This window comes from Sus scrofa, chromosome X (assembly GCF_000003025.6).
Source record: "Sus scrofa isolate TJ Tabasco breed Duroc chromosome X, Sscrofa11.1, whole genome shotgun sequence".
Taxonomy (NCBI): domain Eukaryota; kingdom Metazoa; phylum Chordata; class Mammalia; order Artiodactyla; family Suidae; genus Sus; species Sus scrofa.
Window position 1 is genome coordinate 90105091 of NC_010461.5, and position 19148 is coordinate 90124238.

Genomic DNA, 19148 nt, shown 5'->3' on the forward strand with positions numbered 1-19148 from the left:
AGCAGGGAAGGGGGGCCCTGTTTCAATCAGCAGCCCTTATCCAATTCTTGGCCCCCACCCACACTGTCCTGGCCGGCCTTTCAGAGGCAGGACTCTTGGCCAAGTGCAGGTTGGGAAACAGCTGCTCCGTTGCAGGGAGGGGGGCAGGGAAAGAGGTCAGGGGAAGCTTCTTTTCCTTCAGCTCCAGTACGGTTGAGCAGGAAGGTGTGGCAGGCGGAGGTTAGAGGGAGAAACACCGGAGCAGAGCTGGAAGGGGAAGAGCCTAGCAAAGTAAGATGCCTCGTCCTAGGACTGGAGTGGAGGGTACGGCTGTGTCTAGAAAGGTGAGAGAAGATGCCTTCCTGGCCCTGCCCAAGTCGGCTGTTTTCCGAGTGGACCGGAGGAGAGGCGAGGAGTAGAAGATCCCACCCAACAAACCTCCCAAAGCCAAGCCTGCCCAGCCGCTCATCACTAGCAACGGCTCGTCCATTCCCCAAGAACTTGGCGAGGGCCGGCTAAGCGCCTACTAGGTGCAGGGCGTACAAAGATGTGTCCTGGGGAACCGGGTCATAGGAGGTGGAGTCGGTCAAAACGGCTTCGCGGAGGAGGCGAATTCCGTAGACCATGGTGCAGGAAGGTGGCCGTGCACGCGTGCTGGCTCGGCAAGTGCAGAACGCGAGGCAGGCCGGGGAGGAGGGGAAGGAGGCGGGGACTGAGCCCGGGGGAGGGAGGGGAGGGAGCGGAGAAAAGAGGGAGGGTGGGAGGTGTGAAGGGTGGGAGCGAATGTGGGGGGGAGGCCGGAGAGGGGGGAGGAGGCGCGGCGGGGTGGCCGCGGCTCGAGGGCGCGAGGGGGCCCGGGGCCAAGCCGGACGGGAGCGGGGAGGCGGTGGCGGCGGCGAGGGGGAGGAGAGAGGGAGGGGAAGAAGGAGGAAGCGAGCGCGGCTGCTGCAGGGGAGGAAGACCGGGAGGAGGAGCCGAGTGCGGCGGCCGCTGCGGCCGCCGGGGGAGCCGAGAGCCGGGGCGCGGGGAGCGCGGGGAGCCGAGTGGGCGCCCGAGCCGGGGCCGCGGGCCGAGCTGCCGGTGAGTGGAGCCCCGAGGGGCGCGGCGGCCCGTCCCCGGGGCCGGGCGGGAGGCGCGGGAGGTGCGGCGCCGGGGCGGAGGGAGCGGGCCGGCCGGAGCCCAGCCCCCGGCTGGCCCGGCCTCCCGCCCGCCTTCCCTCCCTCCCTCCCCGCTTCCTCCCGCCGCTGCCCGCGCGAGGGGGCAGGTCCCGGGCGGGCCGCGGGCTGGGGGAGGTGCTGCCTGGAGGGCGGGCGTCTGGGGCCGGGGGTGGAGCTGGGGGCTCGGGGGTGTACCCGGGGGCGGGAGGCTGGACCGGGACGGCTCTAAATTGGCTCGGAGGGGCCGGTCGGCGGCGAAGTTGCTCGCTGGGGGCAGAGACGGCCACGCGGTTGCAGGAGTAAGCGATCCCCTGTGGCGAGTGCGTGAGACGAGGAGTCCGGCGCCCCCGCCAGCCCTGTCGCCCTCCCCGCCTGCCCTGCCCCGCCAGCTCCCCTCCTGGCCTCCGCGTGTCCCTTCGCCGTCGCCCCCCGGTTCGCTCCCGCCGCGCTGCTGGGTCCCCTCGGCCCTCGCTCTGACCCTCCCGGCCTCCGACTTCCCCTGACCCCTCCCTGCTTGCTTCGCCACTGCCCCTGTTCCCCTTTTCCTCCCTCGCTAGTTACCCCTCCCCGCTTCGTAATTCCCGATGCAATTGCCTCTTTGAGACCTTTTTTTTTTTTCCTCTCCTTCCTTTTAGATTGGCCAACGGCTCGTTTCCACCCTGCCTCGTTGGTGGCCACTGGAGAAGCGCGGGGGGCTCCCCAGACAGCCGTGGGGACAAGTTAGAGCCAGCACTTTGCCCCGGGCCTCGCGTGTAGTTTCCCCGTCCCCTGCTCTCGGCGCCCCGGTGTCCAGAGGGGGTGCGGGTGCGGGGGTGTGCCCTCCGTACATGTCCCACCTCCAGGGCCACCCTCCGGGCTTGTGTTCCATCTCGCTCTTGCTTCCTGCACGGTGGTCGCGGGGAACCACCTTGCATCATGTCCCGGTATAGCTACCAAAGTCTCCTGGACTGGCTCTATGGGGGCGTGGACCCCAGCTTTGCAGGCAATGGGGGCCCCGACTGTGCTGCCTTCCTCTCTTGGCAGCAGCGGCTGCTGGAAAGTGTGGTGGTCCTGACCCTGGCCCTGTTGGAGATCCTGGTGGCCCTGCGGCACATCCTGAGGCAGACGAAGGAGGACGGTAGGGGTGGCCGTGGCTGCCAGCCAGAGCAGGTGACCCAGCGGCCAGAGGAAGGCAAAGAGAGCCTGAGCAAGAATCTGCTCTTAGTAGCCCTGTGCCTGACCTTCGGGGTGGAGGTGGGCTTTAAGTTCGCCACCAAGACCGTCATCTACCTGCTCAACCCCTGTCACCTGGTCACCATGATGCATGTGAGTCTGTTGACTTTTTCCCCGGGGCAGCCTCAGCCATCAGAGTCAGTTGTGTGCTCAGGACCCTTGGCGGTGTAGAACCCCTCATCCGTGTGGGAAGTGGGAGCCTTAAAAATAATTTGCCAACGAGGGGCTGTTTCGGTGCGGATTTTAGATCTGGCTTTCTACCACCTCTGCACCAGCCCCCCAGTGGAGGTGAGCCCAAGGAAAGACTGGCCCTCAGGCCGGCAGCCCCTCCCCTCCTAGGCCTGCCCTGGCCTTCCAGAAGCAGGAAGTCCAGCCCCAGCCAGGTGCCCTTTCTCAGTCACATCTAGGGACCACGGCCCAGGCACCCCCCCCTCCGCCGGCCCCTCTGCCACAGTTAATTTCCCAGCGGCCTAGTTGCATTCTTTCCTGGAGGTGGTCACAGAAGGTTCCCAGTCTCCACTGTGGTACTTTGGCGAAATACAGGTTTCTCTTAAGGACTCTTTCCTTGGGGAGTTCATGCTCTTAGGGTGAGGTCTGCCTTTGAGTTCTGAGGTGTGGGAGCAGCGCCAAGCTCCGACTCACTGCACTCTGAAACAGACCCCAGGCGGGCCCGTCAACTTTTTTCTCTGTCTGTGGCGAGAGGGTATTTATTTCCTGCAAACCTCTCCCATCTTCCCACTGAAATCTCCCCAGGACATGGTCCAGGGGTGCCCAGAGAGCGGATTTCTTTACCTCCCATTAGCAGTGCTAAGAAAAACAAATGAGATTGAAAAGGAAAGTTGCCAGATACATAAAAATAAACTGGGTGAGGACCAAGAGCGAGACTGCCTTTCTGTACTCAGCCTGTGCAGAGAGATATTCTAAAACTATAAAATCGTGGAGGAGGAGGAAGAGGAGAAAGGGGGAGAAACAATCTTTTGAAAATTTCCGACCGCGGAAAACCTGGTGTGTTTTATTCAGGGACAGTTTTGTAGCCTGTCACGAGCCTCCTTGTTGCTTTTATATTTGTAGGTTATTCTCAGGTGATTTGAACCGGACCCCGGTGTAGGGCAGGAGGTGGAGGTGATCTCCATTTCACAGGCCTGGAGGGGCCCCGGGATGGGAGGTCACTTGCCTGCGGCCAAAAGATGAATTCGCTTTCGGGTTTGGAAAGCTAACCCACCCTCTTTGGGATTGCGAGCTGTCAGCGGAATGGCAGGGCCGGCTCTGTGGGGAGGCTGATGCTGATCAGCAGGGCGCCGCCTCCTTGTGGCGGGGATGCTTGCGAGCTCTGTTCTAGGAACTCCTCTCTGATGGCAGGTTCTTTGGCGTCAGTTTCCCAATCTGTAAAATGTGCCCGATGGCCACAAGCCCAGTCTTGCAGATGTGGCAAGGAGGTATAGATAGATAGCTTTGGAATAAAGAAGTTCCTATGGACGGAATGGCTATAAGCATCCAGCAGGTCTGGAGTGTGTGGCAGGTTTTTTTTTTTTTTTTTTTTGCCACACACGAAGCATGTGGATGTTGGATGTTCCAGGCCAGGGATCGAACCCGAGTCGCAGTTGTGACCTGTGCCAACAGCTGCGGCAATGCCCACTCCGTACCCCTCTGCGCCACACGAGAACTAGGAGTGGGTAGCATTTTTTAAGAGGGCCTCTTGGGAAGCGATGCCATTCACAGGAAGCCCAGGGCTCTCCCAGTGAGACCTTCTGTGTAAATTTGAGCCTGTCCTCTTTCTTTCTTTCTTTTTTTGTCATGAATGGGCTTTTTGTTAATGAAAGGAAACAACGCATCTCAGCCACTGCTGTGTGAGGCTCTTGGGACAGGAGTGCTTTTTTTGGATGGCAGGTGGTGAGGGTCAGAGGGTGCCTCTTCTACAAAGGGGTCTTGAGGCCTCTGACAACCGCATGTCTAGAAGGTCAACAAAGAACTAAATTCAGCCTGACTGAGGCTGCTGCTGGGGTGATGACGTCAAATCTGGCAGCACCATGGTTCCTAGTGGAAAGGTTTTTAGAGGCTTTTAGAAGACTCTGGAGACTTCGTTCTGGCATTAATTAGTTGGGTGACTTTGGGAAAAGTATTTTTCCTGGGTCTCAGTTTGCCCAGCTGCAAAATGAGGCAGAGTGGTATTCCTAGCTCTTGACAACCTATGTTCTGTGATTCTTTTCTCCGTTAAGTACTGGCCGGGGGAGAAAGAGCCACAGAGAGCTCGTCTAGAAATGCTTTTGACCTCCTTACTGACTTCCAGTGGCCTTGTTCATCTTTTTTCATCCTTGGATCTTTTGCTCCCCATGTCTTTGCAGTAAAGTAAACCTGACCAGGTCCACCCTTAGGGGCATGTATGGATGTTGTTGGCACTTGGAGGCTGACGGCTGCAGAGAGATGGATGTTTGGGGGACTCTGAACTGACTTCTGTCACCTGTGCTTTTTCTCTTGGCCTGTGTGCTTAGCTTAAACTCTGAAGCTAGAAGGTGGCGCCGAAGAATAGAGTCATGCCGAGGAATTCTTGAGGCCAAGCAGCATTGTACTCCTTTGTCATTTACTCCTAAATCATTGCTTTGTGCCTTTTTTTTTTTTTCCACACCCATGGCATATGGAAATTCCTGGGCCAGGGATCAAACTTGTGCCGCAGCAGCGACCTGAGCCACTGCAGTGACAACACCAGTTCTTAATGCCAGTTCCTTAACTCTGCCACCAGGGAACTCCTGCTTTGTGTCATTTAAAGAGTAACGTCTGGCCTACTGGGAGACCTAGCCTCCGATGAACCCAGCATTCCATACCTTACCTATGGCTCTTCCTGGGAAGCGAGGAGGTATATGGGTTTTTAAAAATTGCTGTGAGTCCTTAAAAGAAATCTTAATAACAGATGGCTGGGAACAGTTTTCTGACTTGGTTATAGCAATGACTAATGATAGTAAGTATGGTTAGTAATACTCTACATTTATCTAGCACTTAACTGTTTATAAGACACTTTTCACATGCTTTATCTCCTCTGGGTTACGCTAGATAAGCTCGGGCCGGAGAGGGAGATGTTAAAATGTTCCCTGTGACTGTGTGTATTGCAAAGGGGAGATGTGTCGAGTACAAAGAAAAGCTTTGGCAAGTGAATTAGCTGAGTTAGGCTATATTACGGCAGTAAATTCTGTGGAGGTCAGAGGTCCTGATAAGGAAAGGGAGACATTAGCTGAAAAGAAAGCAGGAGCTTAGCAGAGACATTGCTGCTGTGTGTCTCTCAACTGCATGACTCAATTATGGCTTTATGGAAGGGCCTTGTTCCTCACAGTCAGTGTACGTTTGTAACAAGGACAGTATTGCTTTAGGCCAGCGAATGGAAGAGTTGGAGGGATATTGGTTAGTCTCCTTCCCTCCCATTATTCAGTCTGTAAACAGTTTATTCCCAAGGCCTGGATACACAGACCCTCGTCAGAGCCATACTGCCTTTGGGTGACTGCCGGCTTTAGAAGCGTAAGGAAAGGACAGTTCTTCCGTCTGGGCTCCGGCTCTTTTTTTTTTTTTTTTTTTTTTTTTGTCTTTCTAGGGCTGCACCTACAGCACATGGAGGTTCCCAGGCTAGGGGTCGAATTGGAGCTATAGCCGCCAGCCTACACCACAGCCACAGCCACGCGGGATCCGAGCCGCGTCTGCGACCTACACCAGAGCTCACGGCAACGCCGGATCCTCAACCCACTGAGCGAGGCCAGGGATTGAACCCGCAACCTCGTGGTTCCTAGTCATATTCGTTAACTTCTGAGCCACGATGGGAACTCCCGGGCTCCGTTCTTGATTAGTATTCCTGCGGTTGGCTTTCTTGCTATCTCAACTCAAGCTGGTGATGCTTGAGGGGTCTCAGGATCAGCAAGCACCAGGGTTAACCCACCACTGTTAACCCACTTGCTGGGTATCAGTGGGTGCTTGCACCGATAAGTATTTTTTCAAGCATGGCTGGTCTCTTCGTGCGTATTATTTTGGTAGGTATGGGTGACAGGGAATGAATGAATGTACTCACTTTTTGCTATTTACCCCCCAAATCACCCTGCAAGTCAGTGGCAGAGGCGGCTTTAGAACCGACCTGCCACAGTGGGAATTGGGGTTTTAGCAGGAAGAGATTCTCATAGCTATTAAGTCCTCAAATCTATAATTTCTTAGCAGAAGGGTTAAAATGCCAGATACTTTGATCATGTCCATAAAGACCAGTAGTCTTAGATTGCTGGCCTTTTTATCCCCTTAACGTCCAGTTTTAATATTGTCTCTGACTTGGGAACTTCTAAAAAGATCGAATTTTGGATGTCTAATTGGCCACTGCCGATTGGTTCTGTCTGTGTCTGTGAATATCTCCTGCTTGGGCACTGAACTTCGAGGGGCACGATGCATGCCTTTTAGCCCTCTGTGCGTCTCTGCCTAAGGCAGGCTGGATCTTGGTTGCGCATTTGGCAAAGTAATTGATACTGTTAACCCGGAGCCCCAAACCTCTGGTTATTAGCCTGTAATAGCGAGTGAGCCCCCATTCGTTTTCAGAGTTGCCATTGCTGTTTGATTTCTCTGTCTTTACAATATCTTAGAAGGCTGATTTCCGCCAAGTGTGGCTAGCCTGCTTTTGGTTCCCTGTTTGTTTTCTTCCTTCCCTCTTCGCTGGAAGTGTGGCATGGCACAGATTCACAAGGATCCTGAGTTTTTTGTGATACCTTTTGCAACTCCATTTGCTCTGTGATGAATTTGTTTTAGAGAAAACCTGAGAGGTGGGAGAACTAGGCTTTTTGGCCCCCGCCTCCTTGACTTCAGCCCAACCACACCTCCTCATCCCCATCTGTTGTCTGGAGCCCTGATAACTGCTCCTGCTTGCGATTGACGTCGGTGAGTAGTGGGTACAATGAGGGATCCAGCCATCTGCTGACGCCTTTTCAGATGGCCTGTGTCATCAGTCCAGGGGGCCACCAGGGGGATGATGTTTATATGGGTCTCAGCAGTGAGGCATGACATTCCTTTTTGGTTTGTCTTCTTTTTGCCCCCCAAGGAAATTTGCAGAGAATTTTTCCATCTTTCGTTGTTACAGTCTTTTTTGGGGGGGGCGTCCATTAGAAAGAGAAGTGTCGTGGATTGGTGGATTAAACAATCTGCAGACAGCCCTGGGATTTAAAAGGAGGATGCTAGTTTTGCCTAGCGGCTTACTAGGGAACCTGAGCAAATGATTTAACCTTTTCCTGTCTCCATCTTCTCCATGAACTGTGCCACAGGGAACCAGAGCATTTTCATCCTCTGCAGTAACTCTGTGGTCACTTAAACAGAAGCTGAGCACAGCTGACCAGAGCTGGCAGATGACCAATAGATTGTTCACCTCAGACTCAGAAACCGACAAACCTCAACTCCTTGTCACCTTTCTTGACAGCTTTCAGAATCCATTCCTCTAATCATTTCTGCTGCTTTTCTCTGGATCCTTGCCGTACCTGCACACCCTTCTCACATACAGCCTGTACCCCTGGATGCTGTGACCAGAGGTCCAGCCCACACCCAGCAGAGGGGAAAGATGCCCTTCCCAGCCTTTTCTGGCCAGGCACCTGTTAAAGCAACGCAGCGTGCAGCTTGCTGTTAGGTAACAGTATGCGGCTGGCTTTGGCTCAGGGGGTGACCCGCAGGCTCCCTAGATGTTTGTCCCTTTGCCATGGGTGTGCCTCCTTCGTTGCTCTCTTCCCGGGATCTGTCGTGAGTTCCTCCGTCTGTAGCTCCTGAAGATGATTCTCCTCTGAAACTTTCCAGATGACCTTGACTCCACAGTCATTCCACTCATTCCAGTAACAGCTTTTGTCCTGCTTTCCCAACCCTCTGAACACTCTGCAGAATGTTCCACTCTTTGACCTACACCTTTGTGTTCATGTAGGGGTAATTCTGTGAGTGTTTGACGGGGTTGCTTGTTTTTATGTGTTCGTTCATCTCTATCATTAGAGTGGACCCCTACCTTTAAGGACAGGAGTGGCGTGTTTTTTTTTTTCTCTATAACTCCCTGCAGAGCTTAATACAATACTGTACGTGCACACTAATTATTCAATGTGTGCCTGGATCATGCTGGCTGACTGACTGACCGACAGAGCTGAGTTTTTTCTTCTCTTTTTTTTTCTTTTGCCCGCTGGTGCCTCTCTGTTCCCTTGAGGTCTCTTGAGCCCTGTTCCTAGGTCTCCTGTGCCCATTAAGAGAATCTCCTGGTTTTTTTTTGAAATCACCAGAGGAGAGAGGTGGTTTCACCTCCAGCTTATACATCTTTTTGTTGAATTTCCATCACAAAGAGCTGGTTATTAGGAACTGTAGCCCACTGTCTGCCCATAGTATCTGCCCTCTTTCACGGCAATGAGGAAATTATGCTGTTGGATCTTGGTCTTAAACCCCTTGGTTAGACATCTGGCAAGGTCTGCTTTCTTCTTTTCCTTCTTTAATATCAGACACATTAAAAAGAATGTTATTAGAATGTCTTTCTCCCCTTTTGTGTTTTTTCAATGGGTATCTCGCTGTCATCCTGCCTCATTGAAATACCCTCTGCAAGAAAGAAGAGCCAGGCTTCTCAACTTCTGTTCTTTCATATCTTCTTTTTTTTTTTTACTTTTTTCATTTTACAAAGTATAATTGACAAGAGAATTGTAGGATATTTGAAGTGTGCACAACGTGGTGTTCCCATCGTGGCTCAACGGAAACGAATCCAACTAGGAACCATGAGGTTGTGGGTTCAATCCCTGGCCTCGCTCAGTGGGTTAAGGATCCGGCATTGCCATGGGCTGTGGTGTAGGTCGGCAGCTGTAGCTCCGATTGGACCCTTCGCCTGGGAACCTCCATATGCCGCAGGTGTGGCCCTAAAAAGACAAAAAGACAAAAAAAGTCCACAATGTGATTTGATGTACACATACAAACATTGTGAAAGCATTCCCCCCCCCCCGAGTTCATTAACACATCCATGGTCTTTCATATCTTTTGTTAAATTGAGAGCATCTTCTGCCAGTAACTGGCTGAGTGGACCTGAAGTGACTGTGGGTGTGGAGAGCAGTGATTCTTGGACTTTTCTTAGTGGAAGTTTCCCTTGGAAGCCTGTTCTAATGCAGATACTTAGTTTTCTACTCAGGGAGTCTGAGTAGGTCTAGGGCCTGGAGGATGAGGGCGGGAATCTGCATCTATTACAAGCTCCCGAGTGGGTCTGATGCCCGTGAGCACTGGACCCCACTTTGAGAGACATTACCTAGTGGCTAAAGTATGAGATAGGGAGGTCTCATCGTGGCTTGGTGGAAAACGAATCTGACTAGCATCCATGAAGAGTCAGGTTCGATCCTTGGCCTCACTCAGTGGGTTAAGGATCCGGTGTTGCCATGAGCTGTGGTGTAGGTCGCAGCCATGGCTCGGATCTGGCATTGCTGTGGCTGTGGTGTAGGCCGGCGGCTACAGCTCAGATTCGACCCTTAGCCTGGGAAACTCCATGTGCCATGGGTGCAGCCCCCAAAAAAACCAAAAAAAAAAAAAAAAAGTACGAGGTGGGAAGTTGGGTCAAATGCTCTCCTAACTGGCAGGAACCTGGTGGCCTGTGGGTGGGGCATTTAGTTTCCTGGCAGTACCTCAGTATTTTTGTGGGTGTGAAATAATGTGGCTGAAGTTAGAGGTTGAAGGCCCCGAATTTTTGTGAGATAGATTTTAAGGAGGCTTTAGGGTTCCAGTGACTTGTTGGGCACCTAGGAGCTTTGTCAGTGGAGGATTTTGGCCAGGCCTCCTTTGTCACCTTCTCATCCTTCCAGTCTCTGAGATCTTCGGGAACTAACAAGAGGAAATATTGACAGAGAGTTCTTGCATGCTAACTCTGCTGGCAAGACTCTTGTTTTAAACGTTCAGAGGAATGTATTCATTCTTGCATCCATTCAGCAAACATTTATCCAACGTGTATTGCGTGTCAGGCACTGTGCCAGGCACTGAAGGTTCAAAGATAAACAAGAAACATTCTTTGCCCTCATGTTGCTCACAGTTGAGATGAGACAGGCAAGCAAAAAGATCAACTAAGTTACAGCATGTATGGTAACAGATTTGAACACAGCAGAGAGGACAGAGGGTCTTTTTTTATTTTCCCTAGTGCAGTGAAGGAAATCTTCCTAGAAGAGGTGACATTTAAGTCACGAAGGAGACATGTTAGCTCCCTGAGAGCAGGGACCATCAGTTGTCTTGTTTTCTATTCCGGTGCCTCTAACGGGGTCCACCTCACTGTAGGTACTCAATAAACCTTTGTGACTGAGTAGGCGTTTGCTGGGAGTTGCAGGAAGGAAGGGAATCTAGGCATAGGAGACATACATGCAAAGGCATAGAGTTGCTTCCTCTTTGACAGGAAAGCTTTGCAACTGTTACCTGGAGTCATCATTTGTGTGTGATTCTCAGGGGCAGATTTTTTTTTTTTTGTATTTCTCCCTTGGCAAACCAAGTGAAGGTCAAGGAATGCTCAGTCATTTCTGGCTTGCTGATAAGACAGTTGCAGTTGCCCATGAATCCTCGAGATGGAGAATTGTGTTCTCTGTGCTGTCGCAAGGAGGGCCCACACTGTCAAGCACACGGATGAGAAGGAGTAGGCATTAAATGTGGGAAGTGAGGGAGTTCCCATCGTGGCTCCGTGGTTAACGAATCCCCCTAGGAACCATGAGGTTGCAGGTTTGATCCCTGGCCTCACTCAGTGGGTTAAGGATCCGGCGTTGCCGTGAGCTGTGGTGTAGGTCGCAGATGTGGCTTGGATCCCGTGTTGCTGTGGCTGTGGTGTAGGCTGGTGGCTACAGCTCCGATTGGACCCCTAGCCTGGGAACCTCCATATGCTGCGAGAGCAGCCCAAAAAATGGCAAAAAGACAAAAAAAAAAAATATATATATATATATATATATGGGAAGTGAGATAGCAGGCATCCCACCGTGGCCAGAAGATGGTTTTTAGTGGCTGGTGGGGTTGCTGCTCCCCGCCCCTCCTGAAGGTCCACAGCAGAACTGATGAAATGCGATGCTGTCCTCCTGCCACCTTTCTCTTTTCTATTCCTTGTCCCTGCTTCCAAGTCTTTCCCCCGCTGAGTCACCCCGGTCCAAGTTTGCCTCCTTCCAGAGTATTCCATGCTCCAAATCAGCCCCATCTCCATTTTCAAAATGCCTGTTCCATCAGAGGAAGTCATATCCCTGAGGAAATCAGGAAGAAAGCATTTCCATTTGGGAGGTTCATACCGAAGTATGACTGGCTGAGTCTCAACTGGGGCGGGGAGAGCAGGAGTTTTTATTTTTTTGTCTTTTGTCCTTTTAGGGCCACACCTGTGGCACATGGAGGTTCCCAGGCTAGGGGTCCAATCGGAGCTACAGCTGCAGGTCTACACCACAGCCACAGCAACGTCAGCCAAGCAGCGTCTGCAACCTCCACCACAGCTCACGGCAACGCTGGATCCTTCACCCACTGAGCGAGGCCATGGATCCAACCTGCCTCCTCATGGTTGCTAATCAGATTCATATCCACTGAGCCATGACGGGAACTCCAGGGCAGGAGCTTTTAAAAGGCCCTCGGACCCTTACTTGATCTCTCATTGCTGGGGTGTGTCCCAGTGTTTTTGAGCAGGTGGCCTTTCCCCATGTCCCTTAACCCACGGTTTTGGCCTCCCTCCCGCTCCACCCCGCCTCCTCCAAGAACTGGGGTTATCGGTATCTTGCTACGGTATTTGCTGGGACCCTCCCGCCCCGCCAGGGTAAGTCTCCCAGGCGCTGGGCTGCAGCGGTTAAATCCGAAGGCCTGTGGAGGACTCCTCCTCTTCTGGGCACTGTCGTCTCTGTTTACTCAGCTCTTTCCCAGGGAAAGCGCTGCCAGCTAAACAGGGCATGGCTTGCACATCTGTCAGTGTGTGGTGTGTCAAGGGACTCAGACCTGTTGCCAGGCTGAGATCCTGAAGGGGAGGGTTGGGGGCAGGTCTCCCCGTTGGCTGTGGTTCCTTAACAGCAGCTGTGGGAGGAAGAGTAGGATGAGTCTTATCCCGGGCCAGGTGCCTCTGAGGAAAGGGAATAGATGGCCAGAGAGAGGAGGGTTCGAGAGGCTTGGCCTGTTGGGGCAGAAACAGCCCAAGCCCTGTCCCATGGGCAGGTGTTCAGGTGGGTAGAGGAGGAAGAAATGAGATTATGTGGAGGGGAGAAAGGAAGCACGAGTCCCTTCTCGTTCCAGCCCAATGCCTCCAGTCTCCCTATCTCCATCACACCTCAGTGGTGGTATAAACTTGGGGTGTATTTTGCCTGGGAATTGAATCGCCTTTGCCAATCGACCAGCTGTGTTTGCAGAAAGACTCTGACTGTGCTCAGGCTGTTGCTAGCAAAGAGACATTTCATTCAGGTGCTGATTAAATAAGGCGCAGAGCCAGATTGCACATTAAGGCCCTTAACTATGGCTCTGGGAGCCCTGGGTAAACACTTATTAGATGTTCTGGGCAGAGTATTAGCAGAGGCTGCTGGATGGGAGGTGCTTTCTTCAGAAATCAGTTTAAGGGAAGATGGCTGGGAGAGACTTTGAGAAAGGGTCTTGGTTCCCTTTTCCTAGGTTTGTGAGCTCCAAGCTGCGGAAATGTACCTGAAGGGCTTCACACACAGGCTTCCTCATTGGCATTAACTTGTGAAATTCACCAGGACCCTGTAGGTTTGGATTGGGACACGGGAGAGCCTGGCTGAGTTAAGTCGGACAAGAGAAAAGCCTCCTTTTCCTTTTTTTTTTTTTTTTTTTGTCTTTTTGCTGTTTCTTGGGCCGCTCCCTCGACATACGGAGGTTCCTGGGCTAGGGGTTGAATCGGAGCTGTAGCCGTCGGCCTACGCCAGAGCCACGGCAACACGGGATCCGAGCCGCATCTGCAACCTACACCACAGCTCATGGTAATGCCGGATCCTTAACCCACTGAGTGAGGCCAGGGATCGAACCTATAACCTCATGGTTCCTAGTGGGACTCGTTAACCACGGAGCCACGGCGGGAATTCCAACCCTCCTTTTCTTAATGCAAGTCGAACTTAATGGATTGAGCTTTTGGACCATGTTTCCTGGGTTTGTATTTGAGCTCTATCACCATGCTACTTATTTGCTATCAACTTCAGTTTCACCCATCTGTAAAATGGGAATAATAATAGTACCTACCTAATAGGGCTGTTGTAAGGATTATATGAAATAATTTAAATCACGCGTATAACAGAAGTTCTGGCTCATTGCCCGCACTCAGTGTTAGCAGTTTTTCGTAGTACAGTTGGTTCCTCTGAAACTGGGTACAAGTTCTGCAGATTCCACCAATCAGGGACCGCAAATAGGGAAAAAGATTCCAGAAAGTTTGCAAATGCCAAACTTGAATTTGCTCTGCACTGGCAACTAGTTACATTGAGTTTACATTGTATTTCCAACTATTTACATAGCATTTACATTGTATTAGGTATTTTAAGTAATCCTGAGATGATTTAATTAAAGTACACCAGAGGATATGCATAGGTTACATGCAAATACTACACTATTTTATTTTATTTTTATTTTTTCCCTTTTCATTATGTACTTTTCTTTTTATTTAACATTTTTTTTCATTTATAATTTTTATTTTTTTCCATTATAGCTGGTTTACAGTGTTCTGTCAATTTTCCACTGTACAGCATGGTGACCCAGTTATACATACATGCATACATTCTATTTTCTCACATTATCATGCTCCTTCCTAAGGGACTAGACATATTTCCTAGTGCTATACAGCAGTATCTCATTGCTAATCCATTCCAAAGGCAATAGTTTGCATCTATTAACTCCAGACTCCCAGTCCCTCCCTCTCGGCAACCACAAGTCTATTTTCCAAGTCCATGATTTTCATTTCTGTGGAAAGGTTCATGTGTGCCGTATATTAGATTCCAGATATAAGTGATATCATATGGTATTGGTCTGTCTCTTTCTGACTGACTTCACTCAGGGTGAGAGTCTCTAGTTCCATCACTACACTATTTTATATAAGAGACTTGAGCATCCACAGATTTTGGTATCGGAGGATGCTGGAACCAGTGCCTGGTGGATACTGAAGGATGACTGTAGTAGTAGTACTATATGGTTCAGGGCATACCGGGTAAAAGCAGACTTGGGTAATAAAGGACTGGGTTCAAATCCTACCACTAGCTGTGTAGTTCCAGGCAAGTTACTTAACCTCTCTGATCCCTAGTTTCCACATTTGTAAAATGGAATAATAATTATTCCTACTCTGCAGGGCTGTTGTAAGGATTAAATGAGAAGAATACTAATAAAGTACTATCTAAGGTAGTAAATAGTCAATAAATTGTAGCAGCGATATGGTGATGATAATGAGCTTTCTTATCCTTATTATGGCTGCTGCTGCTGCTGCTGCAAGCTTGAAGAGCTGATGCAGGGATAAGATGATAAGGGATTAGATTCAGGAAGACAGCTTTAAGAATCTCACTCAAGAGAAGCTTCCCTGGCATCTTTGTTTCGTGTAGTGGGCAAGAAGATTGATTTTATGCAATTGGCACTCACATCTTTACAGGGTGGGTTTGCTTGGCTGTTCAAGGCCTAAGGACAGCTTTTCGGGGAATTCGAAAGTTAAGCTTAAATTACCCAGTCCGTCTGTCTGTCCTTCCTTCCTTCCTTTCTTCCCTCCCTCCTTTTTTTTTCTTTTTTTTTTTTCTTTTTAGGGCCATACCCATGGCATATGGAATTTCCCAGGCTAAGGTTCGAATAGGAGCTCTAGTTGCTGGCCTACACCACAGCCACAGCAACATGGGATCTGAGCCACATTTGCAACCTACACCACAGCTTACAGCAACGCTGGGCCCCCAACCCACTGAACGAAACCAGGGATTGACCCCTCATCCTCATGGATACTAGTCAGGTTCGTTACCACTGAGCCTCAACGGGAACTTCCAAGTCCTTTCTGAAGAATGTGGAGGCTGGCTTTTCAGGGACCTCTGGACTTAATTATTGCTGCTCTTCATCAATGGGCTGGCTCTCTGGTAATAGCAAGCTTGAGATCGGTAGCCTGGGGAACCAATGAGTACTTGACAAAAGCAGGAAAGGGGTGGTTTGAGGGTGGACAGAGACAGGTGCATGGACTTAGTTTTTAACTTTTGCATTAATTTCTTTGGACTGAGGGGAGTGCAGCTTTCTCAAGTGCTGCCTGTTCTCAAGGTTAGGAAATTATTGAAGGAGAAAAGGCCGTTGCCAGAGCTCCTGGGAGAAAGGCAAGTTAAGTGTAGATCAGTACTTTCCTGACATGTCAGCAAATGTATAAGAAAACAAACAAACAAAAAGACAATTCTTCCAATATATCCAGGATATGGGAAACCTCTCATTTTCAAGACCAGTTACGCATTCAGAGCTGGGGCCTCAGCTGCCAGTCAGTAAAGGGAGAGCCCCCTTTAATTAAGCACAGCTTTCTGGGGCCCAGGCCTGGGTCACATGATCTCATAGCCTTGGGTGCCCCATCCAGCAAGGCCACTGGAAGGCCCCCAGGCAAATTCCCATGCTCTGTGGGTAAATAGTTCCTTAGTCTTGGAGTTGAGCGCACTGAGAAGGCTAAGGTCATGTTTTCTGTCATAACCCTGGTTCCGTGGGAGGAGCTGGCGTGAAGGGCATTCCTCAAACAGACCGCAGCCCTTAGAAATTTGGGGAGGCCGTAACAAAGGGTCCTCTTCCTTCCTATCGCCCCTTGTTCCTTGTCACTTCGCTTTTGTCAAGCGTTTCCTTTTTTAAGTTCCAGGCACTTGAGTGTGTGCGGCCGTCTGTTGGCTGCACATTATTCCCGGAGCCCCGCAGGAATGTGGCTGAGAGTCATGTGCCTAAGTGCCTTGTTATCTTCAGCGCTTGTACACTTGGCCCCTTGGGCTGCTGCTGCTGCTGCTGCTGCTGCTGCTGCTGCTGCTGCTTTTACATGGACTTTGCTCCCTATTTCCTGGGCCCCCAGTCCCAGGAGGACTCTTGGGGCACTTTGGGGAAAGGGGCTGTTTTTTACCTTTGGATCACCGATCCCCACGCAGCAGCTCACTGGCCTTGACAGGTCAGCTCTCCTCAGAATAGCCCTGCCAGCCAGCACCAAGCCAAGGTCACGTTTCCCTGGTCGGCTGGTGGAGTTTCTGGCCAGTGAGCCAAGAGAACAGGTTGACCCCCAGCCCTGTGGCCGTCCTCCCTGGGCAGGGCTCTCAGGGCAGGTAGTGTCTTGGGCCTGGGAAGTCAGGGGTGACCTTTAGGCCGAGGCTGCATTCGATTTGTGGAGATGAATGAGAAGCCCTCCGGGTCACGGGGTCTCCTGCCTGGCTGAGTGACAGTCGGGCCATGCCTCATAGCGGTGCCGTGTTTGCTCAGATGGCCACATGTGGAAACCAGGCTGGGATCATCTTGCCACCTTTCTTCCTCCCCGCTTTGGGTCCGAAGTGGACAAACCGTTTGCAGAGTCCACTCTAGTCTGCACCTGTATTTCGTATCCCCCTTTCCATGGTCAGTTTGCAAGGAACGGAGGGTTAATCCTGGCTTCTCCCACCTACGATTTCTCTTTAGTTCCCCTTCGGGTTGGTTTCTCACTTGCCAGTCGTCACTGTCTATCGACATTAAGGACAGTTGGTGCCGCTGCTCCCTCAGGGTCCACCTCACACCTTTCCAACCCCGTCAAGCCGGATTAGGGTTGGACAAAAAGGAGTTAAGTTTCAGAGAAAGCGCTCATTACAATTTTTGGTGATCTCTGTACACTCTGAAAGTCAGGAATAGTAGTAATAATAATGCCTGTAACGTTTTCCAGCATGAATTATGCTCCAGGCACGTGCTTAAGTCTACTGCCTATATATTACCTGATTTGCAGCCTTCCGCAAAGGTCATTTTTGTTTTATCTAATTCCTCGTTCCTCCGGTTCTAGCCGATTTCTCCTTTGGCTGACTTATACATACTGGGAAAGTATTCTAGCAATACTTTTCTGGGTTGTTGAAATGGCCGAGTGACGCCAAGTGTCACAGCTGCAAAGAAACCTCGGCGATCATCTCCTCCCTTGTTTTTTTCTAGATGAGCACCCTGAGACCCAGAGAGGTGAAGGGACTTGCCCTAAGTCACCCAGCTAAACAGAAGCAGAGCTGGAACTCCCAACTCCTGGGTCACTCCCTCCTTCTATCCCTAACCGTTCCAAAATCAAAGGAGCTGGACTTTTATTCTCGCCCACTTGTAGAGAACCAGAAATCTTCTGGTTTTTTGAGCATCATTGTTACAGCCTTGAAAGCGAGGACCTCCCGGCCGCAGGCCACCTTTCTACCTGACTGCTATAGCAACTGCTTTTGCAGTGTGTGTTTCTGCCCTTGCTTCCTCTCTTCCGCAGGGGAACCAGGCCGTAGTGCCACCGTTGCTTGCCGCTTGACCTGGCCAGGTAGGCCAGGGAGTCGTGTACGCTCAGTGAGCCTGTCTCTAAAGCCAGTTGTGATTTGCTGTGAGATATTGGTTGTTTGGAAAGGGGACCCATTCAGCTGGGAATATAACTGAGGTCATCGTCCCCCCCCACCCCCTCCAAATAGAGGCCTGTGTGAACAGTTGTATGAGGCCCCACGGCAGGGGAGTGTCAGAACCCAGAAGCTTTGTCTAGCAGAAGTGACAAAGGTCAAAATAATCTGCCAGCCTAGTGGGAGAGGTCAATTCATCTTGGTAAACAATGTAGGGTAATAGAGCATGGGATTAAGTATTAGCCAGGCCTGGGCCTTGGCTGTAGGTGTCGTATGTAAATGGTTGGCAGAACCTAGTAGTTCTGGCTAGTCAGGTAGCCTCCGGCGTTGCCGTGAGCTGCGGTGTAGGTCGCAGACACGGCTCGGATCTGGTCTTGCTGTGGCTGTGGGGTAGGCTGGCGGCTACAGCTCCGATTCGACCCCTAGCCTGGGAACCTCCATATGCTGTGGGGGCGGCCCTAAAAAGATGGGAAAAAAAAAAAAAAGAAAGAAACAGGTTCTGAAGTCAGACTGGCCCTGTTCAAATCCCAACTCCGCTGCTCTCGCTGTGTTACTTTGGGCAAGTTATTTGACATCTCTGGGCCTATTTCCTCTGGAAAATGGGGACAGTAGTGTCTACTTTGTGCTTTTCTTGTGAGGATTCAACACACTGCCACCTGTCTTTAGATCACTGGTCAGTGCATAGCAAGGACCGAGTACGTATGCGTCATGGCTGTTGTCGCTGTAAGATAGGGATGAACTTTGCCCTTCCTACCTCAGAAAGTAAGTATGACAAGGGAAATGAAATATGTGAACATGTCTCAGGACTACCAAGCGCCATCTAAATAGGAAGAATCATCTTTTGAGAGCATGCACATTCAAAAGTTTATTAGCCCGTTGTTTTTAGGACGCGCTGTTGATGGATATTTCCTTGGCGATCTGTTAAGAGGAAGAACAGTACGTTTTATATGTAGGGTTATATAAATGCTGGGACCATCAAGCATAGCGTGTCCTGCTTTGTCCCTCCTAGTGTGCTTAAGGGTGCTTAAAAGCCAAGTAAAGTGGTCGGAGGATTTGGAGTAAAAAGCAAGGATTATGATACTCTTCCCTCAGGGCTCCCATCTTAGTTAATGGCACTGCAGTCCATCAGGGAGCCAGGTTAAGTCCCCTGAAACCTTGACACATTTCCGTTCCTCTCTTCCATCATCGTAGTCTGAGTCATTTTGATTCTTTCACTTTTTTCCCCCCATCTGTCTCTTCCTTTTCTTCTTTGATTGCTTTGCCCTAATTCATCTGGAGGTTTATCATCATCATCATCATCACCACTGCCACCACC

At 50.9% G+C, this 19148-nt stretch overlaps 1 protein-coding gene across 5 annotated transcripts in view; it reads left to right on the forward strand.

Moving 5' to 3' along the window:
* Positions 203 to 19148, forward strand: part of TMEM164 (transmembrane protein 164) — a 184382-nt gene continuing 165436 nt past the window's right edge. Inside the window, exons 1-2 of one of the 5 annotated variants that reach the window (XM_021080003.1) lie at positions 917 to 1059; positions 1772 to 2441. In XM_021080003.1, coding sequence (XP_020935662.1) covers positions 2052 to 2441 — 390 coding nt within the window. In that variant the 5' untranslated portion in view covers positions 917 to 1059; positions 1772 to 2051. Of the gene's footprint in view, positions 324 to 916; positions 1060 to 1316; positions 1457 to 1771; positions 2442 to 19148 lie in introns of those variants that run through there. The other 4 variants (XM_021080002.1, XM_021080001.1, XM_021080004.1 and 1 more) reach the window with 4 other exon arrangements.